The sequence below is a fragment of the Triticum urartu genome, chromosome 6 (assembly GCF_003073215.2).
Source record: "Triticum urartu cultivar G1812 chromosome 6, Tu2.1, whole genome shotgun sequence".
Taxonomy (NCBI): Eukaryota; Viridiplantae; Streptophyta; class Magnoliopsida; order Poales; family Poaceae; genus Triticum; species Triticum urartu.
Window position 1 is genome coordinate 54,500,441 of NC_053027.1, and position 12,207 is coordinate 54,512,647.

General features: G+C 44.4%; 1 protein-coding gene across 1 annotated transcript; it reads right to left on the reverse strand.

Moving 5' to 3' along the window:
* Positions 1-3,696: 3,696 nt before the first annotated feature.
* On the reverse strand, positions 3,697-5,588 carry LOC125516094 (F-box protein SKIP19-like). Its single transcript, XM_048681576.1, has 2 exons — positions 4,770-5,588; positions 3,697-4,452 (listed from the first exon to the last, which is right to left on the reverse strand). Exons 1-2 carry the CDS (start codon positions 5,189-5,191, stop codon positions 3,813-3,815), a joined length of 1,062 nt encoding a protein of 353 aa, XP_048537533.1. The 5' UTR covers positions 5,192-5,588; the 3' UTR covers positions 3,697-3,812.
* Between the last annotated feature and the right edge of the window lie 6,619 nt (positions 5,589-12,207).

Genomic DNA, 12,207 nt, shown 5'->3' on the forward strand with positions numbered 1-12,207 from the left:
GTTTCCCCTCGTGACAAATCTGTAGCCGGACTGAACTTCTCTTCAACCTGATCAGTTGTCCTCTTACAACCCTTCCCCTCCGTTGTTTTACCTGCGTACATAGGAATATATTGTAAACTACAAGCAAGCAAGATCATATGCTAAATTCATTACATGTGAAACCAACGTACCATCATAAATTGCATGCAAATCATCGTAGTAAGGGAAAGCTTTATATCTCCACTTCTGCTGTTCTTTGCTCAATTCATCCCATTTTTCATCAATGGTTGTTGGCATTTTTGTAGTAGGATCAAAACTGAAGGCACTCTTCTCTACAATAGATTTGACAACAAACTATTCTTTCTTCAACCGCTGCTCTCTAAATTTTAGTTGAGAAACAATGAAATTAGCTCTCGGAAACTGATTATTCAAGCGTGTAGTCATGCTATTCCATCCTTCTTTGGTCCATCCATTCTGACCGCGAAATCTAACAGCATCTGCATACTCTTTCATCACAGAAACGAGCAGGTCTAGTTGAGAAGTTGTCCATGATGCTCTGTTTCTCTTGTCTGCAATTGGGAAGCAAAACATCAGGAAAATAGACAAGGACCCTACTCGAAAGCAACAAATATCATAGTTATCATAAATATCTGGTTAAAACAAATCAACTTCAGTAAATCATCTCGTGCATGACGCCACACCATGGATTACATTGACAAAACAAAATACTATATCCTAATGTACGCAGGCTTGTAGGCTGTCGTGGAGCTAGGCAAAAATCTGTAGTGAGCAACTGCTAATGATAGAACAAAATTGTTATGGGTGGGCCGAAACCACGCTAGCTACAAAATGCATGCTACAAACTAATGAACTGTCACCTCTAGCCCCTACCCCCTGCTAAAAGTACCAGGTGTGGTTTGTCTTTTTTGAGAATCAGATTCGAATAGGTATACTGAAATCTGAATTGTCTGAATGAAAAACAGCAAAATCGCTATGGTATGACTGTTGTGCATTTCAGCAGCGAGATTGGGGTTCTACTGCTTGTCTTAGACAGTCTATTTACACTTCCACAGCCTGATTGGCTGTCAAAATTTGTAAGCTGGTAACCAAACATCAACTTAGATAGTCAAAGCCTCTGTAACATACATATTTCTGAAATCGCAGCCTGATATAAGCCGACCAAGCAGTAGCTTGGCTGTCTACTTTCTTTTGGCTTCAGATATAAGCCCACCTAGATAGCCAATGCTTTTGTAACACACATATTTCTGAAAATCGCAGCGATGCAGACTGTCTTACGCCATATTTCGGGCTACTACATAAAGCTATCACCAAGCTAAGATCATCTAGGTTGCATCTAGCCTTAAGCCACTAAATCTTGCTTCTCAATCTATCCAAGGAGAATCTACTCTGCCCCTGAATCGGGGACGGCCTTCTCGTCAGCAAGGCCGGACGGCATCGAGGAGATTGTGCGTCGCGGCACCATCCGCAGATACTAGCGGCATGCACAGTGGAGAACGGCACGGCCGTGCAGAGGAAGGAGCCGGCGGTTGGCGGGGAGAGGCGGGAAGGAGCGATGAGGGAGGATGGAGGGCAGAGTAATCACCTTTGGTCTCTCCATCGCCATCTCTTTGTTTCCCCATGGCCACCGATGGAAGACGACAGGGCGACGGCGGCGGCGTGAGAACGAGCCAGATCAAGGAGCGGGGAAGGATAACAAGGGGACTCCCTTCTTTTCGCCGCTCTGTTTTTTAAAAACAGGTCGGGGGTTCTTTTTATTAAACAGAGAAAAAACTACAGTTTGCCAAATACTACAATATTAAAACAACAGTTATTAGGGGCAAACAAACAGCTCGTTGTAAATAAAACTGTGATAATCTCAAAAACTGCAGTATTCTCAAAATGCTTAAAAAAATACTTCGCTACCAAACGGGGCCTCATTGTTTTTTCTGCTGGAACTAGTCTACTTTTTTGCTACAATTGACCACTGAATCCCCAGCTGAGTCTACTCTTTTGCTTCCACCATGTTCTGTTTTTACTGGATCCTATCATTATTTTTGCTTCCACCATGTTCTGTCTTTTTGGGCACTACATTCAGAGTTGCGACCGTGGGGGCGTCGTCAGGATGCCGCCGGCGAGTTGGCTGGCGCTGCAGTAGAAGCATGCGAAGGATGAGGGGGGGAAGGAGGAAGTGCATGGTTGCTGGGCATGGACATGGGGGAGACGAGGAGGGGGAGTGGAGACGCGGCGACGGCGAACTCCGACCCGCGGCGGGGGCGGCGACGGTGAACTCCGACCAACGGCGGGGGCGGCGATCTGCGTGGTGGGCAGGGCAAGTAGTCGTGGTGGGCAGGTCAATTTGATGGGGCGAGGGGAATTTTTCTCCTACTCGCTCGGAACGATGGGTGGGGAACGAAGCGGGAAAGCTGATCTGGCGGACGAGATGCCTTGCATCGTACGGCTCGGATGCGACTTGGGCCGGTGCGCCGGTGCAGATCAGCGCCCTTTTTATAATCTATTTCACGCGAGCTTATATATATACTCCCTCCGTTTCAAATTACTCGTCGTAGAAATGGATGTATTTAAAACTAAAATACATCTAGATACATTCATACCTGCGACAAGTAATTCGGAACGAAGGGAGTAGTAACTAAGAGAGATTCCTGTTTCCCTTAAGAAAAGCAGTTTTGCTAAGTCTTAGAGGGTGTTTGTTTCTAGGGACTTTTTGGTGTAGGGACTAGAAAAAATCCTCTTAAAGACTTTTTAACCAAACAGAAGAGACTAATAGGGACTAAAAGTTGCTTTTTGGGACTAAATAAAGAAGACTCTCGAGGAGAGTCTTTTTTGGGACTTTTCGGGACTTTTCCAACAATGCCCCTCCCTGCACCCGTTGCCCCGCCGCCACATGGTGTTGTTTGGTTGTTATTTTTCTGTATACTAGGAGTAACATGGCCTTTTACATGTCATTTAATAACCTTTAAGAAGGGACTAGGGACTTTTTAGTCCCTGAAAACAAATAGGGAGAGACTTTTTAGTCGATTGAGACTTCGTTATGTCTCAGTCGATGCTATATGCCTTTTTTTTACGAGAAAATTTCCGATCTATTCATCTTCAATCATGTCAGTACAACGAATACCAAAAATAATAGAAATTACATCAGATCCATAGACCACCTAGCGGCGACTACAAACACTGAAGCGAGCTGAAGGCGTGCAGCCGTCATCGCCCCTCCATCGCCGGAGTCGGGCACAACTTGTTGTAGTAGACAGTCGGGAAGTCGTCGTGCTAAGGTCCCGTAGGACCAGCGCACCAAAATAGGAACCGCCGCATATGAAGAATAATGTAGATCAGAAGGATCCAACCCGAAGACACACGAACGTAGACGAACAACGGCAAGATCCGAGCAAATCCACCATAGATAGATCCGCCAGAGACACACCTCCACACGCCCACCAACAGTACTAGACGCACCGCCGGAACAACATTTGTTTGTGCTAGGAACAACAAATAATGAATGTTGTACCCGAAGAAGATGACAAAGGTTACAATTGATCATATCATATGGTAAAGAAAGTTTGAAACAAAATTGAAGAACACTCATTTAGCATGTTCACTTCACAACCACCTAAAATTAGCGATTCAGATAAAATGACTGTCGCTATCTCTCATTTTTGTTAATTACTACATATATTTGAATGATGGAACATTGATCAATTAATAATGCGCAAGTCCCATGGGACGGAACTAAAGCAACAGAACTTTAACCACCATCGTGTGAGTGTGCACGCATTCCATAAGGGGTCAGTTTCAGCAAGACATTACACATCTATATCGTTTCATCTACTTAGGTACCTACGCATGCTCTTGATGTCAAGTATCTTCTCGTGCTTGTCGAGATCTGCATCGTCAACGTCATCACCATCACCATCGCCAAGATTGTAGTGATAAGCCTCATAGTCATCATCGTCGTATTTTGAAGAGGGCACGTAATCACAACAATCACATAGAGTAGGCTTGGAGCGGTAATACGCATAATGAGTGTCATTGTAATAGTCACTCCAGTACTCGTGGTCATCAAAGGTTATCCGGGAAAACCTCGCTCGTAGGTTGTAATCCATAGGAGAGCCACAATCTCGCATGTTTAGGTACTTTAGATCATGGCAGTTGTTAAGGATGGCTGTTAGCCCTTCTTTGTCGAGGACAAAACCGACAAGATGCAAGGAACGTAGCTTACGCATCCTGGCAACCGCAAATGCTACCTTGTTACCATTTGCGTAGTACCTTCCTGTGACAAGTCTGAAGTGCTTCAATAGTGGGCAGGCTCTAGCAGCAATTTCAACCAGCTTCAATGTATACGTTTTTGAAAGCAGCGTAATTTCGAGCTCCTCGAGAAGAGGCAACATCTTGATTGCCTTTGCAAATCCTTTGTCAGAGATATGGGTCACAACGAGATGAAGGCTTTTCAACGAGTGGGCCCTGCAAGTTTGCATTAGATATGACTATTATTATTCGTGACAAGTACGTAAGTAGGATATTCAAAAATGCATAAGCAACCTTCTGTCCTTCGAAATAAATTTGACATTCAAATATATACAGAAACGACCTTTCCTCCTTTAAAGAATAATGCAATAAAAATATCTCAAAAGACAATGGCAATTGGAGGGGCCATGAGAAGAGCACTCCCTTTACCCTTCGATTTATGCGAATTGAAGTCCCAGCTAATCGGACAAGGGAAGCCTAACAAAAGTACGAAAGAGATCAGGGTGATAGGGGAAGGAAATTAAATCCCGTACCGCTCGGCGAGAAAGAGGAGTGTGTCGTCGTCGACGTGCTCGCACACGAGGGCCTCGCACTGCCCCGCGCTCAGCCGCAGGGCCTTCCGCACCATGGACCTCGTCTCCAGGTTGAACATGGGTGGGTAGGACCCCGGGGCGTACCACAGGCCGCCGCTCAGGTCGATGCGGCGCCACAGCGCCGGCTCCTCCCGGGCGACGCGCCGCCAGGAGCGGCACACGCCCGTCACGCCGCCGAGCAGGAGCTCGGCCTGGTCCAGCCTGCGGAAGATGCGCGAGATCAGGTCCGGGTGCAGCTCCGCCCAGTCCCTCTCCGGCAGCGGCACGGGCGTGTACTTGAACACCGTGACGTGGAACGTCCGTGCTCTTCTCTTGGAATATCGACGGCTTCGTGGTGCCGCCGCCGGCGGTGACGACGGCATCGAGATGCGGAATTGTGGTGGGCGTTAACGACGAGCGAGCATGTCGCTGATCGTCTGACCGAGCTGGCACTCGCTCCGATCGGTCGATGTGGTTTTATAGTGTGCGAGCGGCAGGTCGGTTCCTGTTTTCTTGGGCTGTGTTAGGTCGGTTGCTGGTTAGCATCAATTTTCTCACAGCCCGTTTGTGATGGGCCAGGCCTACATGTTGAGCCTCCTACTGTACTAACGGGCTGATGTATGCCAATATTTGACCTTCTTCTCTAAGAAGAGAGAAAAAAATACATGGTTTGAGCTATGCTCCTAATAAAAGAAAAAACAGGACAATTTAATTATCCAATCAACAGTTATGAAAAAGAGAGAGGAAAACTCTAGCTGTCACAGCTGGTTCTCCTAGTGTTATGAAAAAGAGAATTCAAACACCGAAAATGCATAGGAGCACATGCGGGCACACAGCCCCTCATATCTGACCAATAAACAAGCATAGGGATATGTACTGCTATATTAGTATGAGGGTATTTTTTATTTATGCTTTGATTTAGGAATGGTGTAGAGGGTTGTATTCACTGCACAAAGTGCCCCATCTAGCCCACTTTGTAGCACCCTCTTGTTCTAGATGCATTTATTCTTGTAATGGTCACATTGCCAATCAACGTCATCTCTTCAAATTCAAAGCTATTTTGCTAATTTACACCTTTCTAATAAACCATAAATTTCTTATGATACTAATTCCTAGGAAATTATGTAAATAAATATGAGAAAAAATTCAAGATATTCCATGTTATTTTTATCGTAAGTGAAAAAACTGAGAGCGGCATGGTAATAATTCTATCAACCTTTTAATAATAATCTCTGGATTGATTGAGCCATATGGTTTGTACCATATAACACATGTAATATTTTGTTTGTACCAAGTTCCCAGGAAACATCTTTGAATAATAATTCCTAGGAAATTATGTAAATAAATATGAGCGATCTTTAACACATTTCATGTTGTTTTTATAATAAATGAAAAACTTAGGACGTCATGGTAATAATTCTAGAAATTTTTTCATAACAATCTCATGATCTTTGGAATTATTCTCTTCTAAAAGATCTGAGAATTTAGTAATGCAAATTCTGAGAAAGGTGTAATTAATCGTCGTGATCAAAATTAATGTATCATGTCACATGCACACAAACAAACTGTTGTGTTTACCGTTTCTATCTTTATAGTTTACAGTGCTTGCTTTTATTAAATAGACATGTACCCAAAATCTTTACCATTCAATGCTTCATTCAAATCTTTGCTATGCTTTGCCAGGCACACTATCTCGGATTAAATGAGTATAGACAACTCTTTACTTTTTGCAAATACACAAGCGCGTTGTATTGCGATCTCACTTCCAATTGAATGAAAACATGTACCGATCCCCAAACGAACCATGAGTGACTTTTATTACAGAGGGGTGCGTTGGCGTGTGCTCCTTGTTCGGGTTCATTTGAACCCTTCTTCTTTCTACCATGTCAACAAAAATGTTAATTTTAGTCTTGGTAACTTTGGTATGAGCGGGATGATAACTATGACATTTGCATCCTACTAACTTCAACATTAGCATCCCGGTAACAAAAATGGCATGATAAAGCTGGTAACTATGTCGTGAGAAGGACGATAACTATAACGTGAGAAACACAGTAACTTTAACATGTGCAACATGGTAACTTTGCACAAAAGTTACCGGGGTATGTTTAAAAATTCCCCTTCCCTTGTTGAAAGTTGCCATGGTGTTCTGTGCGTAGGTTAGAAGTATGGTTTTGAGACGAAGGTGGTGGCATCCAAAAAGAGGGCGACGGGACATGAAGTTTCGACATACTAGATCCCATGTTCCAAAAGTTATTGTGATGTTTATACATAAGTTATCAAATTTTTGGTTCATACATTACCATGCTATTTACAGAAGTTGTCGGGGTAATTTTTTCCCAACAACTGTTTCTATCTTAGATCAAAAGTTATCGCGGTGTTTGAACATAAGTTATCAAGTCTTTGGTTCATATATTATCATGCTATTTATGCGTGAGTTACTGGTGTAATTTTTTAAAACTTATTTTCTCCTAAGGTCAAAAGTTACCACGGTGTAGGATCGATGTCCCCTAGGTTATGGACGAACGAAAGAAGCCGGTTGTTCAGGCAGCAACACCCATAACTGTGATCCAGTCTTGGGTCATGTTGGTCCATATGGGAGATGTTCGTCGGAGTGATACGACTGTCCTTAATTATGGTCCAATGTTAATCCGAAATAGGGAGAGGATGGCAAATTTGGACTACATCTACAACTGCAATGGTGTAGAGGCTCCCTGGATGCTTCGAATAAAAAGATCACCTTTGGCAAAGCTTGTGGAGACGTTTAGAAACAAGGGGCTGCTACAAGATAGCACCCGCACCTATGTGGAATAGCAAGTTTTCGTGTTCCTTCTTGTTGTAAGTGATAATCAGAGGTTCCTGGTTATTCACAACACGTCCGGGAGATCAATGGAGACTATTTATAGGTATTTTCTAAGCAAGTCTTGTATGCTATTGGGTGCTCACATGAGAGATGATCAAGGCACCAACTGGGCAAACTCCTAACAAGATTCTCAACAACCCAAGATGGTACCTGTATTTCAAGGTAAGCACTACTTACAATTCACGTTTCGACATGCTTGTATTGTTTTTGTACAGCCATAACACCATATTTTCATGCCATCAGAGGATTGCATTAGCACAATAGACGGTACTCATGCGACTGCTAGATGTCGAGGTCATAGGCTGCATCATACAAGGGTAGAAAGCACTACACATGTCAGAATGTGCTTGCTACTATTGACTTTGATCCGAAGTTCAGATATGTGTTAGCTGGCTAGGAAATGTCGGACCATGATGCTAACATTCTTGCTGACGGCATGACTTGACTGGTTGGTCACACTATCCCCGATGACAGGTTCTACCTAAGAGATGTTGGCTATGCATGTCAGCCTGGTGTTCTTCCACCCTTCACGAAAATGAAGTATCATCTGAATGAGTTCTCTTTCATGAACTATCTTGGGTTTGCACAAGAATTTTTCAATTTTAAACACTCTAGCCTTAGAGTTATGGTTGAGAAGACATTTGGAGTTCTGAAGAATAGATTTAAGATCCTGAGTCAGAAGTCATTTAACCATTTTACCACCCATATTAGGCTTGTTCTTGCATTTTTGCATCCTCCATAACTGAATCCTATAACAGGGTTGTGATGAGTTTGTGCCGAGGGAGGAATATGTGATGGCTGATGATGGTGATACCTCTGGCCATAGTGTGGATGCATTTGACAGTGAAGTTTGGAAGAGCAAAATATTGGAGTGATTTGATGCAATGTGGGCAAATAGAAGTTACGCAAAGATCTAAAGAAGAAGAAGCAACAGAAGAAGAAGAAGCAGGAAGAAGACGGCAATGGATTTCCTCCTAATTGGGCACGATGACCTTTCCCTTATTGAACCACCAGATAGCACAACATAAAAAAATTAAACACTGAAAATTGAAAAGGACACACACCAATAGTACTGAAGGCCAAAATTACAATCCTTTTTACTCAGCAATCCTTGTCTCCAATTAAATGGTTTGATTTGATCATGTCATGTTTGTTGCTCCATGAATCTCCCAAGCATTCTAATTTTAGCAGCAACCAAATCCTTGCTCCAAATCCACCAAACCAAATCACATGTAAAAAACAGGTGGAATCAGGGTGCGCAATCCAGACTAAGATCCAATAGTAAGCAAAAAGATGACAAAGTAAACAGAAATAACTATGCGAGCAGTAGTACAGGAGAAACAAAGCAACATACATGATGCCTGGATGCAAATTGGGCATCGGCACATAGTTGATGTGCCTACTTCTTCACTGATGCGGCATGTAGATGGATGACTACGTCAATGCCGATGGTGCCAAGGGCAAAGGTGGAGTTGAGAATCAGCAAGGGCAGTGGTTGTGTATCTGTAGAAGGGGAGGCATGAGAAAATGGACGGTGGCGCCACTGATTTTTTCCCTTCAAGTTACCCATGTGGCTCGGTTCTTCCTCCTCCCAGCTATCCTTGTAGCCGGGTGGGTAACATTTTCTCTCAGCATCCGGTACTGCACCTCCACTCAGGCATAAGCCTCGTCATGGCCACTGACTGCAACATCCATCCGCGGGGTAGTCTTGTGACTATAGTGACTGATGGGATGGATGTCGTGTGACACAGACTAAGCGAATTCGTTGTATATTTCTAGTTGTGTGTTCCTCCTTTTACATTGTAAATGATGCTCTCACAGTCAGAACCCAATTATGCTCAAAACTTGAAGAACGGACAATCAAATTATGTTAGTTATGTTCTTTAGAAAAAAAGAGAAGAAGTGTAATAAAAAAGAGAAATTTGATCAGCTTGATAAACAAAGTTATATTGAAAAATTATATCACTAAAATAGCAAGTTCAACTAAGTGATAACCATGGTGCATTAGAACATACAAAGGAGTGGATATGCAGACTGGTAGAGAATAACTCAAGAGCTAGCATTTGATTTTGGACACATAAAATTTAGTTTCTTGTCTTCTTGGAGGAGTGATCTCAATTCACAATTTGAGCACCTTGTTTGGGCAGATAAAACCACCTGAGAAGCATATGCCAAGCCAAAAGAAAAACCTTACTTTCTTAACACGGAACAAACCAACCCTAATCATCCCTAATGTCTTATGCTTAGTGCTCCTTATGCATTTCAGATTTATAGTGTAACTATTACCTGGCCAGGAGGCGATTCATGCAGTAGCATAGCACGAAGAACACTTGGCGGCTGTCCAGAGACATGTCCTCTTGTGCAGATCCTTCCATCATCTCCGGCCTGAGTTATGGGGCACCGATCGAGATAACTGACCTCTTTGTGCAGTTGCTGGAGCACCATGGAGAAGAAGAGGCTGCCCAATGGTAGTCCCTGAAGCCAAGAAGAATAGGGGAGGGATGATTAGGAGTCCCTGCACCGATAGTCGCCATCATTCCTCAATGTTGCTTGTCTCGAGCTCTCCTCCTCTGCAGGTAGCGCCCTCGCTGCTCACCCCATCGGACCCTCATGAGCTACCTAGCCGTGTGCGCCGCCTCCAACCTTCCTGATGGGAGAGATTGGAGGAGGAGGAGCAATGATGAAGAGAAGAGAACGGGGGAAGAGGAAAAAGAGAGATGAGGGGAGCGCACCAATTCAACTCCCTCAGCAAGGCCGCGATGCCCGCATCGCTGAGATGTAGGAGAACGTCGTGCACGCGCTGCGACCAGGAGTGGTTGGTGCAGAAGGCGACCCACTGGTTTGGGACATGCGTCGGCGCGGCGACTCGTCCACCATCGCCTTCTTGTTCTTACGGTCGGCCGGCCCCTCGTGCGTGTCAGACGTGTACCTGCCGGCGGGGGTGCCTTTTGTCGCTCGGGTGAGAGAGGAACATCGTCGCTGGAGGTTGGCGTCGACAGTGGCGGCGGCGGCGAGGGGAGGTCGGGGAAAGAGAGACAAAACGAGATGGGCGTGCTTGCGGGCTTCAAGGGGTTGAATGGGCTTCGAGTGTAAACAGGCCCGATTAACCAGAGGCCACCGTTTTTTCTACCGGAGTAGCAGCCCCTTAGGACAGCGGCCCAGTCAGCGAGAAACTGAGCATCGGACCATGTCAGCCTTCCCAAATTGTCACGGGAGTAGCGGCCCAATAGGCTAGCGCTTGGTGGTAGCGATCGAAGCTACCAGGCGCGAGATTTCGAGCTAATCGCACGACCGAAAATGACTGAAACTGACGATCGAAACGGTCAGGAATGTTAATGGCCTGAGAGGACTGGGATGGTGCTCAGTTATAATATATCTAAATGACTATTAATTTGTACCGCAATTTATTAGTAGTTAGAATGAACTGTCATTTATTTACTAGCTAGTACTCAAACAATGTTTATTTCAAACTACATATCTTAGTGTCATGTAAGGTAGGGTCACCACTAGTAAGAATGAACGATCATAACATAGACCATGCATAATCAAACACTAGGTAGTGCATCAGCCCAGCCTAACACAGGCCACCAGACATAAAAAAAGTCGCTTTGCTAGCACAGCCAACCTTCATACACCTTGTCAAATTACATACACAACGAGTGTGGTGTTTTGGATCTCGGTCTTTATGAAGGCCGAACTTTTGAAAAATAAAATAAAATTCAAAGATGTCGGTTTTAAAGAATTTGAAAAAAAAATGTACAAATAAATAAGGATGTGAGGTGTATGTGTGTAAAATTTCAGGATGAACTACATTGAAATGCGACCTATACAAAAAAAGACAAATTCATGGCCTGTCTGGGAGGATAAATAGTATCATATATTAAAAAACTCTAGATTTGTTTTTTTTTCTTCTCACTACCTCATTTCAACGTATTTCGTCCTGAAAATTTTACACATTTGTGCATCATGCCTTCATCTATCTCTGTATTTTTTTTTGAATTTTCTAAATGTAAAAATATGAATCTTCATAAATTTTGAATTTTGCATTTAAAGTTCTCCGTGGAGCTCGACCTTCAAAAGCAATTTCTGAACACAACATGTTTTTTTTTGCCTGTATTTAGCCAGCGACACACCAAAGTCATGGTGAAAGACCCCTGTTATCCTAAAAAGAAGGCCCCTGTTGATTAAGCATTTTCGCTGGACGTCGACGTGGCAAAAGAGACTGCCAAACGGGCAGGTCGCACCCGAACACCAAAAGAAAATTCCCCCTCCGAGTCTCTTCCGCCGGAATCAAGGTCGCCGCCTAACCCCTCCCTCCGTCGCCGACGAAGCTGCTGCCTCCGCCGCCGAGAGGAGCTCCGAGTTCGTCCACGACCTCGCGTTCCCGCCTCTGCGCTGCCGCCGCCGGCCCCTGCAGCCGCTCCAACCTGTGCCATCCCCGTCACCCCGTCTGTGACGAGCTCCGCATCCTCCCGTGCAGGGACTCCGACCCGTGCTGCCGCCACCAACCTCCCCTCAAGCGGCAAGGTGAGGCAT